The 26,175-nt window shown below is 41.4% G+C and overlaps 2 protein-coding genes across 12 annotated transcripts; one reads left to right on the plus strand and one right to left on the minus strand.

Moving 5' to 3' along the window:
- The first annotated feature begins 4,276 nt into the window (after positions 1 to 4,276).
- On the plus strand, positions 4,277 to 7,209 carry rassf11 (Ras association domain family member 11). 2 transcript variants are annotated; one of them, XM_049582352.1, is made up of 4 exons: positions 4,277 to 4,319; positions 4,609 to 4,721; positions 4,815 to 6,100; positions 6,580 to 7,209. In XM_049582352.1, exons 2-4 carry the CDS (start codon positions 4,619 to 4,621, stop codon positions 6,655 to 6,657), a joined length of 1,467 nt encoding a protein of 488 aa, XP_049438309.1. In that variant the 5' UTR covers positions 4,277 to 4,319; positions 4,609 to 4,618; the 3' UTR covers positions 6,658 to 7,209. The 2 variants fall into 2 exon arrangements, with proteins under 2 accessions (XP_049438309.1, XP_049438308.1); XM_049582351.1 differs by lacking the exon at positions 4,277 to 4,319 and having other exon boundaries at positions 4,489 to 4,721.
- Positions 7,210 to 7,220: 11 nt separating this feature from the next.
- Positions 7,221 to 25,938, minus strand: csde1 (cold shock domain containing E1, RNA-binding). 10 transcript variants are annotated; one of them, XM_049582341.1, is made up of 23 exons: positions 25,837 to 25,938; positions 22,481 to 23,151; positions 19,144 to 19,329; positions 18,253 to 18,451; positions 17,945 to 18,111; positions 16,981 to 17,067; positions 15,391 to 15,488; positions 15,226 to 15,307; positions 14,792 to 14,920; positions 14,506 to 14,631; positions 14,159 to 14,374; positions 13,807 to 13,977; positions 13,556 to 13,720; positions 13,347 to 13,358; positions 13,067 to 13,084; positions 12,012 to 12,119; positions 11,004 to 11,182; positions 10,773 to 10,885; positions 10,533 to 10,652; positions 10,249 to 10,427; positions 9,931 to 10,094; positions 9,663 to 9,795; positions 7,221 to 8,760 (listed from the first exon to the last, which is right to left on the minus strand). In XM_049582341.1, exons 3-23 carry the CDS (start codon positions 19,300 to 19,302, stop codon positions 8,713 to 8,715), a joined length of 2,673 nt encoding a protein of 890 aa, XP_049438298.1. In that variant the 5' UTR covers positions 19,303 to 19,329; positions 22,481 to 23,151; positions 25,837 to 25,938; the 3' UTR covers positions 7,221 to 8,712. The 10 variants fall into 10 exon arrangements, with proteins under 10 accessions (XP_049438298.1, XP_049438304.1, XP_049438301.1 ...); XM_049582347.1 differs by having other exon boundaries at positions 18,002 to 18,111; positions 19,144 to 19,332; XM_049582344.1 differs by having other exon boundaries at positions 13,837 to 13,977; positions 19,144 to 19,332.
- Positions 25,939 to 26,175: the final 237 nt, after the last annotated feature.

Consider the following 26,175-nt stretch of genomic DNA (forward strand, 5'->3'; position numbering starts at 1 on the left):
AAAGATCAGCAGGGAAGATGTGCAGAATTTCTGCAGAGTTAAATACTGTCAAGGAAATACTTACCTGCAAAATGACCACTTGTGCATGAATTGCTCATTGCATGTTACCTTGAATTCATAAGGAAAACTTTTTGCAAGTTTTTCTCGCATGCCATTGTGGTGAATGGAAAATCCAAAAAGGGCACCGCATATTACAGCAGCACGACTATATTAAAACTTCCATTTACTAACTCTCACACAATTTGTGCAGTTTAATCCAGGTCACATTTATTCAATTATATGCTCAGTTCTTCCCAGACACAATCATTTTTGCTAAAATATTTCAATTTTAAACACGTCAGTACAAACAGTGTCATGCACGACAAAGCAGCATGTTTGGGAAGTCCTGAGCATAGGACTGAATAAATAATTCTCAGATTATTCTGCGTTTGTGTACAGATGTTTTATTATTGTTTTTCTATTGTTAAAAGTGGTCCCCATTGACTTCAATTCATGAATAATGTTTGCTTTTTTTTTGGATTATTCGTTTACCATGGAAATATGTGAGAAGATTCTTCACAAATGAAGTTAACCTGCAGTGAGTAATTGATGGTGAAATGATTATTTTGCAGATGAAGCAGTCTTTCAAGCTTCACCGACCAACTTTAGAGAGCATGCTACATGCTTACATGCTTTAATGTCATTTTTTATTCCTTTGAGAACCACAAACAAAATTCCATTCATCTCCACTGCATCAGCATGGTGGCAGAAATCTCATAGACAGGTTTTTCAAAACCTCCACAAATAACCAAACAAGAGGCTAGTAGAAAAACACACCTTTTGTAATTTCTGGTTGTTAGAGAGGAAAAATCCTTATTGTCATAGCCATTATGTTGTGTAACACACTTCTCCGTTCATCCTAAGACGCTGTGCTGCTTGAAGACACTTAACAAGCTGTCTATTTTTAGGGAATGTGATTCCAAATGTCAACATTCCTATTCGGGTACAACTAGTTAAAGAGATCAAGTTAGAAATGGGCAGACAGTCAGTTCTTCCTTTTGAAATAAAATACCAGACATATTTTTTTACAGGACGTTTTGTAAAGAAAATCTTTTTCATAATATACATTTCATTAGCATACTTTAAAAATATTTCAAGTTTCCAGCTAAAACTACAGATAATGGTTTTCCATTTATTTGATTTATCCTAGTGGCACAAGCATCATCAGTACTGCAACATAATCTTTAATGCAAGAGATGAATTTAATCTTCCCACGTCTTGGCCGTTGCACTGTTTGGACAGCATGTTCTCAATAAAAATACTTGCATAATAAAGAAACAGAATAGATTTCCTTCAACAAGTTGCAGTGTGTGACGAACCAATCCTCTTCTCATCTCAAATTATCTAACACGCTAATGACTCTATGTGTGTGCATTTCTGTGCTGCATTTCCATAGCCTTCAAGTTGCTACATGAATTTGAACTTGAAGGACAAACAAAGGCAAGTGGCAACAAATGCACAAGCCGTCATGAGTGAAAAGTCCTGTGAAGAATTTCTTTTTGGTGGTCTTGAGAGATCTGACTGTTCCTCACCATGAACCTGAGAGATTATTAGCAGCTGGACATATGGTTTACATGGGCAAGAGGGAGCAGGGAGTCAAAGTTTCCCCGTCTCATATTACTCCTATCATCATCACCCAGACTGTCAGACACTACCAAATTACAACAGGTGCTCCCCTGTTTGGCTTCCAGTCTGTGAGCTGTTTGGCTGCTGTTTGGTCATACAGACATTTCCTGTGGTTTTCCCTTTTCTGATTAATTTCAGATGTCATATGATGAGCAAGAAGAAAGCAGCAAAACATACTGTAAATACCGAAATAAAGTTAATCCTAAAGAACCATCTTCATTTATATATGTCCAATATATAAATAGTTTAAGTTGGTGTCATATACTGTAACAATGTTTTGTTTGGTATTGAATATTACTGGTGTCACGTTAACTCGTGACTACATTTCCTCCCTCCATGTGGAGAGACATCTGAAACCATGTGCTCCTCATACAGCCATGTGGACTTCTGACATATAGCAAAGAGCACTGCAGCGTTATAGTCATGTGAGTGTGAACTGAGCTTACTACATGCAACATCTTTTATACAGTCATTTGTCAGTCACTGAATGAAAAGCAAAAATTGACACATTACGAAAAAGAGAAATCTCCACAGGAAATACTTTTAGTTAAATTGTCTTAAATAAAATAGCACTGATTTTAATGAATGACAGGTCAGAATACTTGGCAGCACAGACTCACTGAGGAATGCGTATGTGCTTGATAGTAAGGGTGCTCCTGTTGCACAGTTTACAAGTTCAGCATGTTTACATGTTCTGTTTGGACTGTAATTACCTTTCCTGTTAGAGAGATAAAGAGGAACACCCAGATCCAAAGGCGATGCAACCACATAATCGCTGGTGAATACATGTATACAGGACCTGTTTGTTTTCAGGAACAGCAAGTTGCATAAGAATAAGAATTACATTTTACAACACAAAAGGTATCGCCTCAAATAGATGATGCTTTCTTAAACTTGTCCATAACAGTTATTAAAAAGTAAAAGCAGCAATTTCACATTTTAAAATCTCTCATTTTAATAGTTTATAAACGTAGAAACTTGCTGATTTGGATTGAGTGACATATACATACATATGTCAGAGGTGGTGGTTTGGGTAGGGGTTGGGTGGAATCACACAATACACTGTCTTATAAATAAAAGCTGATTTAAAACAAGACTGTGTAACTCTTAAATAAAATAGAATACGAATGCTAAGCTAATGTTACACTTTTATGTGGTAGCTTGCTCATGTGCTAATGTTAGCCTTGGTTAGCAAACCTTATTGCTATGTAACTGACACCATTGACTGTGTTGATTTTATGACTCTTCTCTATTTGTACTGCTGTTAAGGCCTGCTCAGAAGAAACACAAAGTCAATTTCAGAAGTTAAAGAAACCAATGGGGGGAAAAAAACGTGGATTTGCTTTGGTGGATTTGTGCACAAATTGAGGCGGTGAAAGTGAAATTGAAATAAGTTTAAAGGCGAAAAAGTTTAAGCTTATCCCAAGGCTGCAAATCTAATGCAATTAATGTACGAAAGAAGAAAGGGTTTTAACGAAATATAAATGGATGGAGTTCCTTGTAAGTTTTGACAGTAACTGAGCTACCACACGAATGCGCAGTTGACTTGTAGGTTGCTAGCTAGCTAAAGCTAACACAGGTACCTACATGGGCAGTTAGTGGGGAAATCTGCCTTAAACATGACACTGAAAATTTGCTTCACTTAGCATTGCCCTGGTTCCTTTGGCAAAAAGCCAATGGGATTTTTCCATTGGATTTTGGATTATTGCAGAAATAATTTCTGTGGCAAACAAAAGTTTATGATGCTTACATGTATTGTTCAGAAAGATAAGATTTACAAAGGGATACCACTTTTATGATTTTTGAAGCCTAAATGCAACTGCTAGAAATGAAAAGCTAACATTAGGCTATAAACAAACTACACCACGGTCGCATGACTTCAACATCACCACCACAGCAAGGCTCCAAAGCCGTCTTCAAAGTGATGATGTTATGCAGTCTTATTTAGCCACTTGTTAGCAACTGCTTTTCATAAGACACATAAAAGCTTTATAATTCGTGTGTGGGGTATTTACTGACATATTTTATGTCACAGAACAAAATATAAGCTTGTGTTAACCACAGATCTTATTTCAGACATCTAACCAAAAACCCATTAAAAAAAAAAACTTTGACTTTGAGACAAAGGAACTGGGGGTGCTCAAATGTTAATTCATTTCTGGATTTTGGGACTCATTCCTGCACAACTCTGTCTTGTAACATTTACTAATATCCCACAGTTATCGCTTGTGGTCACAAACACAATACAATTGATTTGAGCAATGAGAATAATGAGAATACAAATAAAAGCCTATGAAAACTTAATTTCAACTTACAGTCTCTTTAAGCACTGACTCAAACCGAGACCCTCATTTAGAGCTATTGTATATACTTCATACCTCCCCAGTACTGACAGTGACTAACAAAATTTCTTCTGCTGTTCTAATTTATTTTTTCAATCTTACAATTTCATGTAAACCTTGAGAAATTCAATTTCGCTGTTCTTTCAGGCATAATGGAAATTATGCGAGATGGGTGGGATCATAAACTGTTCCCCAGTGGTAGATGACTTCAGGAATTTTAATCGCTCTTAATTGCTTAAGAGCTCCTCCCAACCAGAACGTTCCCCCAGAGCAGAGAGATCCGAGCATCTGTACTAAAGACAGGACAAAAAGGTAGGTGCTTCTGGTATTTTGTCATGGACATTTATTTTGAAGCCCTAATTATTATTAAAAGTTTGTTTTCTGTGTTTTTATTTTCAGTATAATGGGGACACTGTGACTGTACACTACAAAAATGCTTTAACTACCCTGAAGCTTGTCCAGCACATGATGGGCAGACAGATTACAGTGAATGTTAATGGGGGTCATTTAGCTGTCTCCACCACTTCCCTTGACATAGAACAAGTGCCCTGAATGATATGCCACACTCTGACTAAACTTAAATGTCCTTTTTTAATCACAGATTGGGTACAATGGAAGTGAAGGTGACAGTGGACGGTATCCCGCGCGTGGTTTGTGGTGTTACTGAGGAAACAACATGCCAAGATGTGGTCATAGTGCTGGCTCAAGCCCTAGGTATGTATATCTGAGGCTGTACAAAGAAATTTGATTTTTTTTGTTTTGACATGCTGACCAAGCTGACAACCACAATGTTGTCTTTCTCTTTAGGTCAACCAGGGCGCTACACACTGCAGGAGAAATTTAAAGACTTTGAGAGGTGCATGGCACCCAGCGAATGCCTTCTGGAGACTCTTGAGAGGTATGGTGAGCAGGCCAGGGAGGTCCGACTCACACTGCTTCACAACGGACCCTCAGTCTGGGACGAAATGAGCAGGACAAAAGTTGGCAGATACCAGCCCTGCCCGCCACTGAGAAGAAAAGACGCAGGCACCAGAATGCGGAGGGGCAGTGGTCCACTAAGTTTGCATCGTCAAAGCTTGCCGCCGTTGTCCTGTTTTAGACAAGAGGCTGAGCAGCAAAAAGAGGAACTGAAAAGGCCTAAAAGAAAGTCTCTTACACTCATGGAGGAGGCCTGGGAATGGCTGGAGAATCTGGGTAAAGGCAAGGTCTACAGTACTGCATGTCATAAGGAAAGCAGTAAGAGGACAGATAAAAGGTATCTCACATCTTTGGGTGTTTGTCTCACTGTTGACGAAGGTAAATCAGGTCGAAGTAGCAGAGGCAAAGTCAGAGATCAGAAAGGCTTAAAATCAGACTTGGATCATCAAACATCCTGCTGCATGGGAACTCACACAAAGGGTAAGGAAAGCAAATGCTTAGAGAAAACTCAAGAGACAAAATCTGATGACCTGCACAATTCAAACCGTGCTGCAACTGAGGATGAGAAAAACCGTCTAAGAGAAACCATAATATATCAGCTCAGCTGTTTGCAGGATTTACAGGCCCAGATAGCAAACATAGACCGACAGATTTTGGAGCTTGAACAAAAACAGATGGCCAAAAAAGCTGAGCAGGAAGCCCAGCAGAGAATGGTTGAAGAGGAGATGGAGCAGATCAAGTTCTGGGAGAATGAATTAAAGGCTGAGGAAGGTTACGAGAAGGATTTGCAATGCCAGTTCCTTGACATGAAGGCAAATGCTGCAGGGTGCAAGGCCAAACTGGAGGAGTACAAGCGCAAAATGCAAGGGCTTGATTTCTTTGCAACTCACAATGTTGCTCATGAGGATTCAGAGATATTTTCAAAAGTTGGTGCAAATGCTGCCACAGAGATTTCAGCTGTTTCAACTGAGGACCGATATCAGCAACAATCTGAACAAGATGGGGATGTAAATATTAACAGGAAGTTCCTGTCCAGAGGGGACTTGAAACCTCCTCATGCTCTAGTTCCTCCCAACCAGATAAAGGAGCGACGGCCCACAGGGCCCACAGAGCTGCGGGAGTGGTGGACACGCTGGGCTCAAGCCCAGAGTGCTCCAACACAGACTAAAAAGAAGGTGATTCACCGCTCTGAGCTCACTATATATCTGGGCAGTACAAAGGTTTAGAATTAAATTAGCAGAGGTCACAAATATTAAGTCAGTAAATATTACAGATGCTTCATTGTACATGACTTTGAGTAATTTCATTCCTCAAAATGCAAGATGCCGATCCTCCTGTTTTAACTTGTATTGAGTGTTTGTATGCAATACTTAACAGATCGTATGTGTACGAGCTATATGGCCGGCCATCTCCATAGTGTGACGCCCCTCCCAATAGACCAGGCCAGACAACAGTAACACAGACTTACCTTGGTTCGTTTACTTTAGTGAGCCCCCTAGTGAATAGGTGAAGTATTAGACGTGACACACTGTGGTCCTCACTCAGCAAGGGAACAGATGGGCAGATGAGGATAAAAATCAAATGTCCTCCAAAAGGAAATGCTTTCGTAACAACTAAATTAATTAATCTAATTGTCTGTTAATTAAATCAACAGGAAACAAAGGAAGACTCCTATTTTAATTGGCATCTGCAGGTGGGCTCGACTCCCATTTTGGGTATCCAACCCAAGTGACCTTGCATTCTGGCAAACAAAGGGACAAAAGGAAGTTCTCCTGCTTTTGCTTTAAGAGGGCAGCTTTCGTCTGTGCATTCTAGGGATTCAGCCCTCATTTTGAGAGATTAACTTTTTGTACTGAATGGAAATTAAACTTTCATGCTGAAAGAAAGTGCTGTCTCTGAGGATACAAGCAGAGATTGGGTAATGCATTTTACCATTTTCAAATTATATAAACACACAACAGCACACCTTAAGAGCGCTGGTGCAAGTATTCATTTTAGAGGTGTGGGACTGGGCCACTGACTGAGCTTCTTATGTGGTAATTTGTACATCATCATCTCAACAGGCCTTGACTGTGTTTCTTACTGTGGAAAGCTCACCTATGCATAATGCACCTGTCTTTTCTATAACCGTTGTCTTATCTCTGCAAATGTCTTTTTAAGATTACTTTTTTGTCCTTAAGTGAACACTGGAGTGTAACACAATAAATTGTTGTCACAGCCTCTTTATCCTTTTTATCTGTAAATAAAGCGGATTTGCTGCCTCTCTCTGAAAATAAAGACAATTACACAAGCTCATGATTTTCATAAAACTTTAATTCAATTGTTTCATTCAAGACCATTAACAAAAGTACATGAGAACCTCTGTTTGTGGTTCAACTGAAACCCGGTGATCTCCAAAGTTGAAATTAATTTAGACTGTAACTTAATGTGCAGAGGCACAACAGCTCACCCATCATGTCTCTGGCACACAACAACTTGTATCCTGATTCATAATGCTTTTTTTTTTTTTTTTAACTGAATTGCTAACATTACCTTTCTCCTTTTTTTAAGTTAAGTTTTTGTTATATCTGAAGTTTCAATGAACTTTCACTAAGCAAAAAAAGCACACATTACATACAGTATAGTTCAACCCACAGGTTTGGGATGCATATCAGTATTATTTCTACTAGAAAAGAAAGCCACCCTAAGATTGTTCTGAATGTTTTGGCGGTTGGCTGGGAACAGAGGTTACATCTAATTTTTTCTTTTTTTTTTTTTTCATTATTTTGCTTGTAGTTTTTAGGCACCTTATTCTTACTTAATTCATTAGCAGATTGAGTTTCAATGGAAAAAAAAGCAAAAATATGTGCAAGAAAAAAAAAAAAACATAGTATAAAAGAACTGCAGATATAAGATGCCACAAGGAATTCTGCACCTGGGAAAAATTGCTTAAGTGGAGCATGTGAATACCGAAAAGGTATCTAAAGGCTCCAGATTGGTAAAAGTAAATCCCATTAGATTAACTACTTTGACATTCACATACATCACACACACACACACACACTCACTCGCGCACACACATACACACACACACCATGCTTTCACTTCAGCTCTTCAATAAAGCGTTTTAAAAACTGCTCAAAAAAAACGAGCAGAGAAGAATCCTCAGTTTAAGCTCGCACATGAGAAATATGATCCTCCTTATGGAGGGAACTTTGCTTTGCTTTATGCGTTTTGTAGGAAAGCATACAGTAGTGGAAACCCGACAATGAAACCATTTTGAGTTTCCATGGGTAAAGGAGCAAAAATATGAGAAAAAAAATGGAGCAGATGCTCAAAGACATGCAAACATTCACACTCATTCACCCAGGCAAACTACTGGACAGATTACAGGTGCAGAATTCCAGACAAAGCAGATTCAAAAAGATAGGGACATAGACAGCCACACAGTCATCACTCTGATTTAGAGGGACAAGACCCTCAGAAACAAATAACCTCCGTTACACACTATAATCACTTCTAGGATACGTCACACACGCACACACTCAGAGACCCCATGTAGACTGCAGTGTGGAACTCTGTATCAAGTACATCATACATGGGAGGCAGGGAACTGTGGAATGAGAAAAGTTCCCTCGAAGGTATCGATGGGGACGAGGATTACACATGCCGATTACTGTATGTGTGCGTATGTTTTCTGTATGAGTTTGTGTGTACAAGCATGTGTCAAATCAAATTCCCTTATCCCCTGCTGTTGCCCTTTGGGACAGCATCCCACCAGCACCAAACAGGGCGGGCTCTGTATTGCTCAGTCAATGACGCCGGGCTGGCGAGTCTTGCGCTCCACATTGAAGCCCTGTAAAGAAGAGGATGGATGAAATTAATGTTGTAACCAACATAAATGAAGAACTACTACCTTTATTTTTTCCAGGTACTCAATTGTAATTATTATGTTATAGTCAGAATATAATACAGTGAATAGTCCTGACTTCCACCAGAAATGTTTTCTTGACAACTTCGTATTTACAGTAGGGATGTCAGTTCTAGTTAATTTTGCTTAATAGCTCCACACGCATTAACCGCTAACTAACCATGTTAACATGAGGAAACATAGTGCCCACTGCACACCCTCCAGTCTGGTTAGCTGACTTTGGCCGTTCTGCACTGCTCACCATCCAAAAGGGGTGGGAGTTAGCAGCACTGATATTGCTGCAAAAACATGATGGCCACCCTATGGTCTGCCCCAGGTAGCCCCAGTGAGTAAGTGGCTTCATTTTGAGCAACAAAATCCCTTTAGCATTGTTAGCGCCACTAACTGTGCTGACACTGCTAATGGTGCTAACAGAGCTGACAATAATAATTAACAATGTGAAATGGGGATTGAGGCTCATAAATGAGTCACATACCCACTGGAGTGACCTGAGGGGAGACCAGAGGGTGGGCACAGTGTTTCCACAGCAACAATGTTTGGTCAGGATAGTGTTACTAGCTGTAGGCACTGCTAGCTGGCTCCCACCATACCTAAGTGGTGCGCAGTGCAGTAAACTGAAGTGTAACAAAATTAACCTTTAGACTAACATAAGTGACAAGTCAAAAATATTCCACCAGGTTACCCGATTAATGATAAACTGCTGACATTCCTACTTTACAATATTTGATACAAAAATGAGCTCTGATTTCAAGAGAATTACAATCAGGTCACTGACAAGCAACTTCATTCATATTGCGGACAAAATGTGGCAACAGGCTGGGTTGTACCTTTGAATTGTCAGGACCGCGGGGCTGTCTTACAATCACCAGGCGGGGAGCACTGGCGTCGTCAAGAGTGATGCTCTTCAGTCGGTTAACCAGACGATCTGGACGCGGAGTCACCACTGGTTTAGGCCCCTCGCTGGAAAGCCAAGTACAAAAAATAATTGGTCTCAGTGGTCATTATCTTATGTTACCAAACATACAGGATATTCCCAACAATATAAACCCTAATAATAAATGAACCAAAAGGTAAACCCGGTTCTGGAGTCCTTACCTGACTCTGCGTACGTTGCAGGCACTACATTTTCCTGTGCGTTGATTGAGGACAACTGAGAACTCCACCTCATCCCCGGTCTGGAGCTCAAGGCCATCTTGCACTTCTTTTACATGGAAGAACAGCTTCTTGCTCTCACCAACTTCATATGTGATGAAGCCAAACTGGGGGCAATAAAACAGCAACTTCAGGATTCAACACTGGAAGTCATTCATGCACTCACATAACCTGCGCTGTAGTACCAGCAGCTTCAACATTGAGGTTTTTGATACATGTGATGAAATGAGCATTAATAAAACTTCAATAAACCATCACTACCTGGTCTTTGACACACTCCACCATGGCTCTACGCTGAGGTACCACATAACAGGCCATCTTCTGTCCAGTTTGGGCTACTGTGCAAACCTGGAACTTCACAAGCTCTCCTTTCTGCAGACAATCGGCCTTGTTTGACATACCCATGATTCCAAAGGGATAATTCTGCCCTTTAGTTGCACCTGAACCAATAACAAAGGGAGAAGGAGGTGATACCCTGTTAACCCCAAGAAATAACTCTACTTCAAATGTTGGATTTACAAGTCCCATCATAACTTGACACCAACCTTCCTCTGTGACTTCAATAAGCCCTTGGTATTCTGTCTGGGAGGGGTCCACACTGCGTAAGGGACGGATGACTTTCCCCATCATCACTGTTGCACCAACATCCTCACTGATGCCATTCACTAAAAACAGGAGAACAGTGGACTTCACACACCTTTTGTTTGTAGGCATTCCCACCATCACCGCCGTAAAAGAACACGGTATTACAAATATGAATAATGTCAATTTAAACGTCAAGTTACCTGCAGCCACTTTGGTAACCTTTTCAGCACTGACTTTGTTTCCTTTTCCCTTAGAGAGCGTGTACTCCACTGTGTCGCCCAGCTCCAAGCTCTCCAAGTCTCCACACATTTCACTGAGGAGAAAATGGATAAACACTGAGACTTGCATTTAAATTTACAGACAGTTAAATGCCATAAACAAGTAAATCAGCAACTAACTCATCCAAAGTCAGCCATTACTTAAACCTTTACCTGTAGTGAAAGAAAATCTCCTGGTCATGATTTGCTGTCTCAATGAAGCCAAAGTTGTCCTTCAGTGTAGCAACAAATCCAAGCAGCCTCTTTGCATTGGAGGCATTACGGTTGAGGACCCTAATGGAGACCGCGCTCTGCTGGCCAGTTCGCTTCACTTCATTGATGGAGAACTCCACCTAGAGGACAACCACAGTAAGTCACTCACAGGGGGTAGACAAACAACACTGTGAGTTTAAAGAATCTAAGGCTATGTTTAGAGTGGAGGCAAACCAGATCTGTTTCTCAAATCAGGTCTTGAAAACAGACTGTGTGCACTGTTATTTACAAGTAATCAGATCTGACTTGTGTGTCCAGACATCACCAACCTATCTGCATGGGTTGCTGTGATAATGACATAGTCATCAGAAACCATTTAGCAGTAATGGGGACGCTGCTTTTTAATGCAGAAGCATGAGAAATGGAGGTCCATCATTTCACCCTTCAAATAATTCTGTTGTCTGTCCATGGACTGTTGTTCCTCATATTGTCCTCTTTAGCATTCTGCTAGTAGCAGCATGGATCTACTCACCACTTCCAGTCATGATTTGATGGTGTGTGTTGCATTCAAAGACAATTTGAAATCAGAGTTGAGCAGCCATAGCGGCCGAACTGGGGCGCATCGGCAGTGATCCAATTGTAATCGCATTTCAAAACAACTTTCAAATATGATCTAAATCAGATTTTTAAAACAAACAAACAAACAAACAAACAAAAAAAAAAAAACTCAATTTGGGCTGGCAGTCTGAACAAGGCCCAAATCACCCCTGCAGACACAGCCACAAAAGTTGGGTAATATTAAAAGCATCTGTCTGTATTAGGAGCAGACCTCATGCTACTGCCCACCTCTTCAGCAGTGTCTGAGTTCATTATTTCTATGTTCCTTTCAATAAGGATTTTTTAAGCCTTCATACCACCTTCATTTAATCTTAAGCAAAATCCCTGAGCCCAGTGTCACTCAGCAGATACCTTGTCTCCAACCTGTGGGTATCCTCCTCCCTCTAGGTCCTTGGTATGGTATGCCACAGTGAGCTTCACTCCACAGTCTTCATATGCAATCACTCCTTCCTCTGATTCCTACAGAGAGGCCAAAAAACCACATTATCTTCCCGATAATTGGCATCACCTACGCTTGATCCAGCTGGCCTCAGCCAAGGCCAGAGTCTCAATCAATGCTACACCTGTTTCTTAACAAAACTGGTGTAAGCTACAAATGTCTCACGATTCAATCGGATGATTTAAGTGTATTAGAGGATGGTGTGCAGACAGCCCACACGAGCATGTGATAGGCAACAGTGTTTGCAATGATTTATTGTGAAGCAGCCTAGATGGTTAGCATTAGCCTAGTCTACTGCGACAGCTCTGAGTTACAGCCTACTACGAAGGGCTGCATAATTACAGATCACTATTGCAGCCTCATTGGGAACACTTCAGCAATACTCACATAATGTATACTTGTCTAAGTTATTCACAGTAATTGAATGAACCAATCACAGCATGCAATTTACTGTCATTATCATGTTAGGCATTTAATCCCAATAAAAGCTTTGGGGGTAGAAATTAAGATTGCCAGGCTGCTTGATCACAGAAAATAAGCACACTATTTTATGCTTCTTAATCTATTGTTATGCTCTTGCTGCCACTTCCAATTACTATAATCAGTTTGGGTGCAACAATATTTCTAAACTGTCTTGAAGTGCTAAAAAAGGAGCACAGAGAAACTGAGGCCAGGAAAGTAGTTCATTAAGTGACTATTCAAGGTGCTGCTTATATCATTTAGGGAGGACCAAAGGAAAATGAACGTTACTGAATTATGATACATATATTACTAAAGACACTGTTCCCAAAACCCATACTAGAAACTGGGACTATTGTTTCTTTATTAATTGTGCAGCCCTCACTCACTCAATCAGTGATACAATGTTTGAGTGCATGTCTATGGGTTAAATGGTGATCAAATACCATGCTGTCAACTAATGAGGCAAAGGAGGCAATCAGCGGGCCAGAGGCCCACAGAGACCAACCTTTTCTACAACTTTAGCCTTGAAAAATAAGAGAAACAGAGACCCGTTAGACAACAAGGCTTGTCAACAACTTGTAAATCCAGTATTCTTACACTGCATGAGTTAGATTTTAGACTGTTCATAGACAGTCTAGGAATCAATCATTTCTTAGTCTAAATGTTAGTGAGATACACAGACAATTGTATGCGTTTGCCACACACTTGCCTACAATACAAGCATCTCTAGCATTTATTTGTGGGACTTTATTCATGTGACTTCATGCAGAAGGTCTCAGTCCTACCTTGTCTTTTTTCTAACCAACAAGGAGCATGAACAGGAGGTCGTCATTGGACGAGAAAGCAAAGAGGAAAATTAGAACTAAAACAGAAACTGGGAAGAGGGTTGATGTGATGGTGGTTGGGGATTGGGGTGGACTATGAAGCTATTGTTTCTGAATGCATTGGGGGTATTTTTATGTAGAATATTTGTCATAATGGTGCACTATGGTACCTTTTCCTTGCCCTTGGTGGGACTGGTATTCTTGTTGGTGGTTGCCACAACTTCCTTCTCCACCACACCCATAAAGCGCTGCTCAGACTGGGTGTGGAAGGACACTGTGCCCTTGGGCAGCTTCTTAATGCGCACTGCATGGTTCCTCTGAGCTGACAGCATATCCTGGCAACAAGAGGAAGTTTGTTTCAGCTTGTTATCCCCAAAAGATTAAAATGTGCCTAATAAAAGTAGTAAGACAGAATACATACTTTTGTGAAAAGCTTATAAACAGGACCTACAGGCACAACAGTGAACTCCACTTCATCTGAGATGTGCAGTTGGCTTTCCTCCAGGACCTCACTAAAGTGAAAGAACATCCTGGCATCTCGATCCACACACTTAATAAAGCCAAACCCGTCACGTATAGCTGCAATCACCCCCTAGAAGAAGATTGGGTGACAGTTTGTGAAAAGGGATTCACTTCAGCTGACTGAATTTGGATGTCTCTTCCAATCACTAATTTCTCTTATATATATAGTGATGCATTACGTAATATAATTGACTACTTCACGGGAGGAGGAAAAAAAAACCCATCACTGATTTTTTTTTTGTAATCCTTACCATTTCACGGGTTTCCTTGGTGAAATTAAAGGTGTCTGGGAGGATGTCAATGTTGGTTGCCCTCTCCAGCTTGTCTCTGCGGTCGGTGGAAATGTTGAACTGGATGTGGTCTCCCTCCAGCAGGGTCACCTTGGACTTTGTGTCCTTCTCGCCAAATGGCAGCTCCTTGTCAGTGAAACCAATCCTGGCACTGATACGGCCCGGTAGAGGGTCATTCTGTGGAAGCAAAAATGAAAGATTAGTCTAAGTTGTACGTCACGTTCTTGGTTGATGGGTCACAGGTCCATGATTTACAGAAGGCCTCCTAAAAAACATAATTCACCTCGCCGCACCAGTAATCTACTTGCCTGATTCTTGGTGGGAACCTTGGGAATGACCTTGACGACAGTGCCTTCAAACTGCTCAATGCTGATATCCTCAAAGATGACTGTTCCTTGGGGGAGCAGCCTTACATCTGTGGCTACCTCTTTACCCTGTGGCCACAAGAATATAAAATGTAAACAATGTTAAGCAAACACAATCAGGCAGGATATAGAAGACATAGGTGTCAAAGCTGGTCAAGATCTATCCACAGTTCAAAATTTACTCAGGTATTTATGGATGGTGGAGCTAAATAAGCTTGTGAACACCTACATTTCTGTCTTTGATTGTGAACTCTACGTCATCTCCAGCCTGCAGAGCCTCCAGATCACCCTTGAACTCGCTGTAGTGAAAGAAGATCTCCTTCACCACATCAGCCCTCTCAATAAAGCCAAAAGCCTCCTGAAAAGATTGTAATGTATTTTAGTAAACATTTAATTCTTTTCATGTGTATAGTTGGAAGTGTAGTATGAAACCAGATATAATAATGCTGGGCTATCCAACATCATACATAAGGCTGTTTGCTACAAACCCTGCCCCTTTTGCAAACAAGCTAGTTGCTAGGTGTGTAAATCCAGGGCTGTGTGTACAGCTTGTGGATAGTGCATTTAGTGTTGCATTTTAGTGAGGTCAGCTATGACAAAGACAACCATAATCTGTCTAACCTGTTTAATATAACAGGTCCATGTGATGATTTTAGCCCTTACCTTTGTAGCACATACCACACCCTGGCACCTCATTTGCTTCTTCTTCACCAGCTGAATGTTCCGAGCACTGACTGCACCAGTACTGCAATACAAGAAATATTAATTATAAAATTAAGTGAAAACTGGAAATTATTAAGACAATGCTGACATGGTGTAAAGACTTACTGCTTGTTGGTTTCCATATAAAAGCTGACTTTGTCACCAGTGTCCAGGTGGATATTTCCCTCCACATCATCAGGGGTGTAGGTAAGGTAGAACACTTCCTGTGGAAAGTCAAAACAGTGGCAAACTTTTTAAAGGGTTGTGGACACACCTATTGACACAGAGCTATTCTGACTTAAGGTTATTTTTAAATCTTTATATGGTCATGCTCCATCTCCGTTTAATACATTTGTTACAAGACACTAGCACACTAATAGAGTCAACACACTGGCCTTAACAAACAGTAACTGCCGCATTGCATTACGCAAAACTGAATATGGCTGCCATCAGTCCTTTCTGTTAAAGGAGCAAAACCACAGATCTGTCTACCAACTGAATTGAAAATGCAACACAATTTTAATGTTTTAAGAGGAGGTATTGAATCATGGCTAAAAGAGAAAGAACAACAGGCCCGTTTCCACCGCAGGAACTTCGGGGTAATTTTACGGGGCCGTTGGTTCGTGTCTCCACCGCAGGAACCACCCTGAAGGACAGAGTTCCGGAGCTTTTACAGGGGCTAAACAAATCCCTGCCTCGGAGTAGGTATTCAGAACGGCCCCGAAAAACTCCTGGCTGGGGCTTGGGGTTTACTTGGTGCTGATTAGATATACTCAAGGCGGAATGTGACGTCAACAGAAAGCGACAAAATAGCCAGCATTTTTAAAACTCAGCAGATGAGGAGTCGTCCATAGCTTCCACCACCATGTAAACGAAGAGACACGCCAGAAACCCAGCAACCACCTCAGCTCCTTCCATGTTGATAATCGTCTTTCTTATGTCTAGTTTCTTCCTATTATTTCTGCTGCGTACTTCTGCTTCTTATTTGTTGTTGTTGTTCTTTTTTGTTTCTTTGCCGCATCGCCCGGTCAAAATGGTCGCGCAACAATTACGTCACATCCAGAGACCGGTAACTTTACAGGAACCTTCCTCCTACTCCGCACTGTCAGTGGAGACACGTCAGTTGAGAGGGCCGAGCGAGAAGACATTCCTGTAAAGTTCCTGCCCCCCAAATAGTACCAGGAACTTCTTCAGTGGAAACGGGCCTATTATTCCACTATATGCGCACCTGAATTTTCATTTTGTGTTATGTATTTCTGTACATGGATTATTAGGGTGTGTTTTTGCGTGTGTATTTGGGGATGTATTTTCTTTTGTTTTTTTCTGTTTCAACTTGTAAAAGCCTCCAATGGACAGGTGTTCAAATTTGCGTTCCGCTACAAACACTAAGATAGATAGATAGATAGATAGATAGATAGATAGATAGATAGATGCTGCGGAGGCTCAAGATGCTACATTTACCCAGTCACCGTGTGTGCCTGGATTGAACACATGCAGACTCTGAGCTCTCCACAGCATGTGGTTGCATATCATTGACATACATCATCATAAATCATAACGTGGAAGCAGTTGTAAGTAGGTATTTAGCAAAACCGAGCCAGGCATGGAACAAGTAATTGAGTGCTCTTTGTAAAAATCCCCAAGAGTGGAAGGATAAAAATTTGAATGACAATCTGCATTTTGTTAATCGAGCATGCTGTTGTCCATGCCACTTACCCCATTTCTTTCATAACAAACACTGCCAGTGGGCACCTGGCCGGGAGCAGATTTTCCATCCAGGTGCACGGGGATTGCTGAGACAACCTGCAGAAAAAGGAGGAAATGACAAATGGAGGCCATTAACGCACTGCTTTGCCAATCGTAGGTAGACAGTCCATTAGTAATTATATAGCCCAATTCAAATATCTCTGGACATGTGATGGATGAAATGGCTGAATTTCAAATGTCACAGTAACGAGTATATCAAGTGTCACAAATGTGGTGAACTTCCCGCAGGTTGCGCTTCTGTGTGAGATCTGTATATACTGTCAGGCCCCTTAACAGCCTCAGGCATGTTGATGACCTGACTGAACAGCTTAGTGAGTGAATGAATCAGTGTACGTGTCGAGTCACATTGTCCTCTATATGCAGACCTAGATGTATCATGTGTATGCATTACAAGACAAGCAGCATCACTTGCATGTTATCAACTATACATCAACAAAGAGCCAAGCACCAAAGTCTGTCATGGCACAGTTCTGTCGTCCCCTGCTGACCTTAATGATGCAGTGTATGGCTCATTTGACTCTTTATAGACCTGTACCAGACGGGTACACGTAAGATTTGTTTTGGATTGAGAAACTAACCAACTGCTGTGCTATACTAGTTGCTGTGAGCATTCAGAGAGAAATTAGTGCGCCCATTGGGCAATTTCATTAATTACATGACCATATTTGTTCTATGGACATTCAGCACCTCCAGCAAACATGCAGGTCAGCGCAAAAAGCAAATCTGAAATTCAAATATATTCCAAATCTTGATGGGAATTTTTTTTTCTTCTTACTTTGATGCAGGATAAGAGGGGGATCACATTTAAGAGTTTACTTACAATTCATCCCCTGCCCAAAACACACAATGGGCAATATCAAATGTTATATTGACAGACAACGACAAAACCAAAAATAAAATGGTGTTCCTTAACTGGATGAATATAACCATGCAGCACAGTAAAGGGAAAGGCGTGCAGGTCTGGCCCCACCTGGCCCGAGATGCGCTCCTCTGGCAGCACCTCTGGCTTTATCTTTAGCAGCTTCACTGCTATGGGCTTGCCAGTGCGCCTGTCAGAGGAAACCTCAAACTCTACATCATCTGAGGAGAGAGAAGCAAACACTTAGCAGACTTCAAATGAGGGACAACGTAATTTCAGGACTGTAACTCAAGTGTTTTTCTTTACTACAAGTTCTAGAGGTTAAGTATTTATGAGTAGCGTACAGGTACAGGGCCTCTCACCTCCTATTTTAAGCTCCTGCAGGTTGCCATTGTACTGAGAGCAGTGGAAGAAGAGACGGGCCTGGCGTTCGGAGCACTGGATGAACCCGTAGGAAGTCAGGAGCTTTTCCACCACACCAGTCTCTCTAATGCCGGGCCCTGTGCCGTTGGCGTACGCAGTGTGTCCATTGTTATGGAGCATGCCAGGGTCAAAACTCATCTGGGGAAGAAGAGACAAGTGTTAAAAAGCATCCAGTAGTGGATCATGAACCAGATTGTTAAAAATAAAGTGGGACGCAGTTTAATGCAGTGTTTGATGCCAACCTTAAAAAAACCCAAACAAACAAACAAACAAAAAAAACCACTTCAAACATGCAGGTACAGCAAACTTCAGGAGGAAGTGGGGAGGAGTAATTATAAAGCAACAGTAAAGCTACATCAGAGTCATCTTGGGCTATCTGGCCATCAACGGAGGGGAACACACGATGATAGTGCGTGATAGAATTTTAGGATAATATCTAACATTGACTAGAAAAAACAAAGAATGAATAAACACAATAAGGACACTTTATGGCGCTTGCTGGTGTCATTACAAGTGTCATGCACCTCCAGTTAAAATTCACTGAATTTGTTGAGTGATTTTAGTCTCAAATCAGCTACGCACTGACAAAACTTTCATGCAATTCTAGTTAGACAAACACTAAACATCACATCAAATCTCCCAACCAACCAACCAACCAACCAACCAGTTGGAAAATCAATAAAAACTCGCTGATCAAAATCTGCCACTACACCCTGGTCACTTCCTTTTTACGCAATTACAAACCATGCTGTTAGCAAAAGTGACATGACACAACAGCAGCTCACAGGGCTGTTAAGTCAGTGTGGGCACCGCCGAACATGCCCTCTTACTGATCTCTGATACAAAGGAGTCCGCTTGTGTTTTTTACTTCCTGGGTGGGGATGGCAAGAGACGGAGGAGGAGCGGGGGATAGGCATGGGACCAGTAGAGGTAGATGGGGCAGAGCCAGTGTTGCGAGCCACTGGAGGTTCAGATGAGCCTCTTTCCATTTCTGACACTGGGGATAGGACTTGTATCTGCTGTTGGGAGGAGGCAACAGCTTTGAAAAGGAGGACAATCAGTGTTTAATTTTTTTTTTTCCCCCTTTCTTCAAATGAACCTTACCCAGATTTCTCAAGTGGTTACCATGCAAAACCAGTTGTTATCCCGTATTATGTTATAAAATACTGTATTATCTACTTGACCTCAATAATCTGCCATTATTTCACACAACACCCAGTGTATGCCCATGCACCAATTTTTGGAGGCCCAACATGTATACATTTTGCAATATACTACATGTTCTTGTATCCAAAAGGTTTTTCTAATGCCATTTGAGCTCATCACAACCACCAATACTTACATCCTGACACCTTGACACCAGTCACAAGAAAACCACAAGGCCACCTCTTACCAATGGATCTGCTACCGTGACAACCTCACGTTGCGGCATCAATTGATAGCACTAATCGATGCTTGAAAATACTAGTTTAACCAAACAGGAATGGCTCTACAGAGAAGGCGGCAGACTAAAAACTGAAAAGATTAGGCTAACCAACCGGCCAGTTAAGGTGAAGTGGTTTAGGTGCAGTGCCGCGAATGTTACTCAAGGTCGAGTAAAATAAAACTACTGAAGATGGAGGATCAGAAAATGCAAATGACAAGTCAAATAGCGGTGCTTCTACAGTGGACAGAGAGTTGGTGATGGGTTATGGGTTATGAGGGGGGTCCCAGAGCAGCCTCTTCTGTTAGGCCCTGAACTGCACTACGGCAATGAGCTACTCTTAATATGCTGCATATAGACGTCATTTATCCTTTAGCATCCTTAAATACAGGACATTAAAGGCCTGAGTCCACAGGGCCTCATGCCTGAGTGTTTGGTTGCCCTTGAGGCTATAATTCTGGAAGCTAACATCCTGGGAAAAAAAACTTTTGGTCTCAGAGATAATGAAGGATTTTAGTTCAAAGCTGATGGGTTAGTACTTTTAAATACTACCCATTTAACTGATTACAGTTTTTAACTACATACCAGAGCCAACTGGTATGCAGTTTAGGTTGTATTCTTATTGCCTTGAATCGAGTGAAGTTATGTACAAGCATTTAAGTAGCCCAACATAATTTGGTCGTATCATGGGCCGACTAAGGTTTTACTAGACGCAAAGTAAAAATAAGGAGGAAAAGAGAAAAAAAAAAGCTCTTTAGGAGTTGTTAAGTCTAATCCACAGAACACCCCTCACCCTGCAACAATATAACTGAGTAGAGGCTAGTCTCGGGAGCCCGAAAAAGATGAAAGAGGTTAGGCCATTCACAGCAGAGAGATGCAGGGCAAGGTGGGTAGATGGGTGTTCGATGGGGTGGGGCACGTAGAAAAGAGGTGGGAAGGTGGAACTTACGGATCGGCCATATGGCGACAGGCTGAGTCCGACAGGGGAGGTGCTGCTCAGGTCAGCGCTAACAAACGCGGTGGGTGGCGACGCAGGCAAGGTAAACTCAACAAAGCCTTTCCAGGGGCTGCCCATATTTTCCCATAAACTCGGACCAAACTTGCTTGAGCACTTGCTGAACTTGATTACTTGTTTGATTTTTTCTCTTTTTTTGGCTTGACTGTTAAGTTCTATTTTTTATGTAACCACCCAATGATACACCGCTGGATGTCTGCAAGGGTGAAGAGAGGGACAAACATAACGGGTAAGGCAGATAGTTCAGCCAGTGTGCCAAGTGTCACAAACAAAGGAAAACAAGTGTGGGCTTTTATCCCCCAGGGAGGGAGTTGAAAAGGCAAAAACCAGGGGAGGATATGACTTTAAAACGACAGAATAGGAAAAAGGTGCGGGCTGGGTGTGGGAAGGCAATCAAATCATACTCAAACTAAACTGAATAACCAGTTTAACTGTTTTGAGGTGGTGGCGGTTCAGTTCAGCTGGCTTATGTTTTAAGAAGAGTTATCTTTAGCAAATGGCAATGTAGAGGTCACTCACATGATAGAATCAAACTTCCAACACGATATCACTTATCACACACATTTCACATTAGAAATGCTTAATCATGTGCAAAGAGGAATAATGTACAAGGCTCATTTCAAAACAAACACTGCAGCAGCTGCTTTCACTGATATTCCATTTCACTAGTTGAAGGCAGGGTTCACCATTAATGTCCCCCCCCCCCCTACCTGCCAAGTCAGACAAGTGGGTCAAAAATCTACTTGCCCAAAATCAATTTTTACTTCCCCTGTACACTGTCCTATTTATTAGTGGTTATTTAATAACAGCAAAGACTAAAAGGTAACTGTCGTGCAGAACAACACTGTTTTATCCAACTCGCCTTTAAACTTGCAGACAGCTGTGGAATACATCGTTGAAGCAGCGCAAACATCCTCTTGCACTATCAACTAAACTCCAGTTTCCAGGATAACTAAAAAGCTCCCTCGAGCTTCAGTTAAGAGACTTTGTCTTTACTTGCCGCCATGTTTTTACAAGTGCCCAATTGGTACTGCGCATGAGCAACTCTCAGAGAGGAGATGGATCACTCCTTAGCTACTTCCATTATCAGGCTCTGGAAAGGCAATGTGTTTTTTTCTTTTTTACCACTTGCACACCTGGGAAATGGGGCAACCCTTATAGTCGAGCCCTGGAAAGTGTGCTAAACAGTGAAATCAGCTGCTGCAAATCAGTGAAGAAGATGTAATTTAAAAATTGAGAACCCCAAACTTTAATTGATGAGGCCACAAATCCAGATCCAGATTCAATAAAAGCCATTTTAAAAATAGTAGCACGCCTGTTTGTTTGCTTGAACGACATCCAACTTTGACAAAGAGGACAAATGCAGAATATTTGTGTTTAGTGACGAAAAGAAAACAACCTCTGCATTGCTGCCTAAAATCAGTGCAGCTGGCCAAACTGAATCAGAGCTGAGTGTTACACAATCTGTATTTATACATCTGTATATTAGAGTAATGTGTACAAACTGCGAATTAACTAGTTACAATTTCTGAATTCCACCCAACTTGCAGTATCAAATGTTTTTATCTCAATTCTTAACCCCCCTTTGGGGAATATTTTCAGTATATTTGGGGAAGAAAATCCGTCAAAACATAATAAATTATCATAAATCACTTTTACAACTTTAAAGTACAGCTGTGATTGACATAACTGGTCTCATGTTATAGAGCAACTACCAACTAAGACCCACCTTTATTCGTCGTCTTGAATCTTGTAATTCTCAGGATCTCGATGACTATGCAGTTCCTGCAGATCTCTTCACGCACACAGTTGAACACACACACACTTGTTACAGGTTTCTGGCACAAGTTCTAGATGGTTGCATAAAGCAAAAAAGGGGAGAAATCTAGCACAAAAAAGGCAAACGCAGGTGCAATAACACTGCTTAGAAAAAAAAATACAATGAAAACAGTGGGAGAAGTAGAGGAAGGGAAAGATGGGGGGAACTATGGGGGGAAGGTAAAACTAGCAGATAGCAGCCCACTCCACACCCCGGTGGTGAGTCGGTGGTGTGGTGAGGATGAGGAGGGCTAGGAGCAGCGTTGGGACGTGTGCTTTGTCAAAGCTGTTGAGTAGGCACAAACTTCTGGTTTCAGATCAGTTAGTCTTCGCAGAATATGCTTGGGCATAGGATTGCTTTTCTTCTGTGTTTCAATTGGGCTGACGTGCGTCTTCTTTGGTCGTTTCAGGATTTGGTTACTTCGTGCGTTTTAAACCCTTGAAGTGATCCGTTTTTTCCCTACGTGTCTTCAGTGTTGCAACTTTGCTTGTTTTGGGAGTTTTGTCTTCAGTTTCTTTGTTATGATCTGAACTTGAAGCAGTTGCGGATGGTACAAAAATTCAGTTCCGTTTCACTTCATACTGTTGGGGGGAAAAGCACATGTGGTTAGATGAGCAAAACTGATGACTTTCACTGTCATTTTAAATTGATTAACAACAACTTTAGAGATCAAACTTTTAGGGCTAACAAAAAAGGCCAAAGGTCTCTGAGTGTCTGTAATGAGGCAGAGAAAGTTGATTTCACTGTCAACTAATGAGAATGAAAAACAATATCAATAAAGACTAGTGGCCTAAAGTTTTTTGAGAACATGAGATTATTTGCCCCTAGGCTCCTACGTATATAAAAAGGTTTTACTCAGATGCCTCTGAATGCAGCCCACAATGCTGGGCAGCTGCCTCGCAAGTAAGAGCAGTGGATCAACAAGTCCTTGTGCAGGCCTTCAGTTCAGGCCATGATATTTATGGCACCATTTCTGACCAGGGCCCTCTGTTTTCTATATCAGCCCACAACTATTTTGCACACTTAATGTATAAGTTCAGTAAACAGGTGAAGCCAAACAAGCAATCAATGTGAATTATATATGTGTATGCATACCATGTGTGTGAATTTTGATAAATGTAAATCAAAAACTCAGAAACTGCTCTCTATCATAAGGCTAGAGCAGAGTGTTGTTGACCTAAATACACTGCTTTGAAAACAAGCAGGGTGAGCCAACTGGGGACACATGATATCTATTCAGCTGTGACTGTGTTGCAATAAGTCCCATCCCACATACTTCCCGGAACTTTAAAATATAACATTGTAAACATGCTCAAATGGGACTCCTAGTGGTGGGGAGGGGGCCTTTTTGAGGATGTCTCCTTGATATTCATATCCAAATTAATCCAGATTAACCAACAAGCACTTTTGTTGACATTTGCAAGCCTTAGATGAATACTAAACCCCCAGGGACTAAAAGCCACCCTATCCTACATCCTAGTGATAGGTCAAACAATGAAGTCAGTTATCACAAGATTCACTGGTGAAGTGGGTTAAAGGTTATGAGCAGTGAACAAGAACAACTCTTCAGTGAAAACAACCTTGGGGAAGATGTACTTTCCTGTTCCCCTTTTACAGCTTTTGGTGACGCAGGAGGAGAAAAAAAAATCCACCCACTACACCACCAGCACCGATTGGCCGTTTCAGCACTTTAAGGAATATAAAGACACAGTTTAACTCGGTAATCATTAAACAAGAAATACTAGGAACCATACAGGCTGCCCCTGTTTCGACAGAACAGCTAATAAACCCACGATAAAGTCTGTAGTCTAGCAAGCTTTAACATGACTGTGCTACCCTGGTCTGGGCCCGAACAACAACCGCCCTGACAGTACCAACCATGTGACTTCCTAGCAATCCGCCATCCTCAGCTGGAATATGGCCTGATCAAACACGTTGCGGCATGCAACTCTATCGAAAACGTCACATTTTAGCGAGCCTGCTAATTTCCAACACATGCCAAACTCTAAAATATATGTGCCTACAAGATCGGAAATGGGTTACGCGTCGCGTTCTTACTTGTTTCTTATCAAAGTAACGCACACGGCCAACAGTCAAGTATAAATCGCATCATCTTTGTGACCTTGTGTGGGCAAACACAGATTAGCATCTCGCTAACGCTAAAGTCGTAAACAGCCCATACCGCCGGGCGTATCCAACTTACTACTACGTGTCAATTAATTCACTGCGACACTGTCACTACACCACAACTTAGCTCAAATAGTAATCACACCACACATTTTAAGTTGTTATCACAAAGTAACTTAAGTGGCTAAAAGTCTGATCATAAAGTTCGCGGAAAGTACGCACACAATCATGTCATTCTTGTACAGCAAGACAAGTATGCCAAGCTTCATCCGGGAAAACAGATCTTTAATATTTTGTGTTTTCTCAAAAGTGCGTAACGCGGTAGAACATTATTCAAGGCTTGTCACAAAACCACTGGGTGTCGCGACAAATTCGGCATTCAAGTTATAAACAAATATTTAATATATTTTAGTAAAATCACGTTTTGTGGGACTGGGTAGCACCGCGCACTTCAATCCGACACCAGATATTTTGATAGTTAAATTTGATTGAACGGACAAAATGAGAGTTTGGAATGGTCGATATGAAAGTGACTGCCGACGGAGGACTGGAGCTTGATCATTTGTTATTTAATGGGCGATGTACACTTATAACAAGTTAATCAGTGTCAAATAAATCGGAAATAACTAACAGTTGCATCTGTACATACACAAATATATCGCAGAGATAACGTTATCTGCGCTAACGGCACGAGGACGGGACAACAAAGAAGCTATGACAAGCGATCGGAAGCTCGTGCTAAAACCTTATCAATCAACGTACTGCGTTTGTCACTAACGCTTGACACAGCCATTTCACTAAAGTGTTGCCCATTTGATACACTAGGCACATTTAACAAATACAGAGTTGTTTCTGTGTACCGTTAACCACATAGCTAGGCCGTTCAAAATGCTAAGTGGCTAATAGCGGCTACAGTTAGCTAGCATGCTGCTGGACGGCTTGGTCCTTGTGTGTGGTGATTTATGGTGAGGAAAAATACGGCTGCCCCCACCCAGGCCCGAGCTCTGCGTATTTCAAAGTACTGGATATCCCGGTCAATTCTAAAAACCCACTGAATATGGAAGATAAACGTCTTACTGATACAGTTTAAACAAATAGTTGAACAGTTACATAAAATAAGAAAATTAATAAAAACTCACCCCAACAGCTTTCAGCACTGTCACCAGCGCCGCTAGAAGCAGCACGGCACATTACGTAGTGATTAGGGAGGCGGCTACCGCGATATTTGACAACGGTAGGACACCCAAAGAGCCTAATAGGAGAGAGTGGCCACTGCGGCGGAGTTGCTGATGACTAACTCCATTGTGGTCTCGCAATGATTCACGGTGGACTGAGCATACAGGAGTGCGGTCATAATCATAGCTTATGTCCTTGTAACTTGCTATGTGGGTCAGAGAGCAGATATAAACGTGCTGTGTTAGTGTAAATGTTGTTATCATCAACACTTTATTCACTAATTCTAGAAAACTTAATGAACA

This window comes from Epinephelus fuscoguttatus, linkage group LG7, assembly GCF_011397635.1.
Source record: "Epinephelus fuscoguttatus linkage group LG7, E.fuscoguttatus.final_Chr_v1".
Taxonomy (NCBI): domain Eukaryota; kingdom Metazoa; phylum Chordata; class Actinopteri; order Perciformes; family Serranidae; genus Epinephelus; species Epinephelus fuscoguttatus.

Excerpts from the sequence above, each read along its gene's own strand:
- rassf11 (XM_049582351.1), top strand. The coding sequence starts at position 4,589 with ATGTCCTTTTTTAATCACAGATTGGGTACAATGGAAGTGAAGGTGACA. Across the intron at positions 4,722-4,814 it reads AGTGCTGGCTCAAGCCCTAG|GTCAACCAGGGCGCTACACA; the intron begins GTATGTATATCT and ends CTTTCTCTTTAG. Across the intron at positions 6,101-6,579 it reads CAACACAGACTAAAAAGAAG|GAAACAAAGGAAGACTCCTA; the intron begins GTGATTCACCGC and ends TTAAATCAACAG.
- csde1 (XM_049582341.1), bottom strand. The coding sequence starts at position 19,302 with ATGGAAAGAGGCTCATCTGAACCTCCAGTGGCTCGCAACACTGGCTCT. Across the intron at positions 18,452-19,143 it reads CTCCTTTGTATCAGAGATCA|ATGAGTTTTGACCCTGGCAT; the intron begins GTAAGAGGGCAT and ends CTTCTTCCCCAG. Across the intron at positions 10,886-11,003 it reads GAGATTTTCTTTCACTACAG|TGAAATGTGTGGAGACTTGG; the intron begins GTAAAGGTTTAA and ends TTTTCTCCTCAG.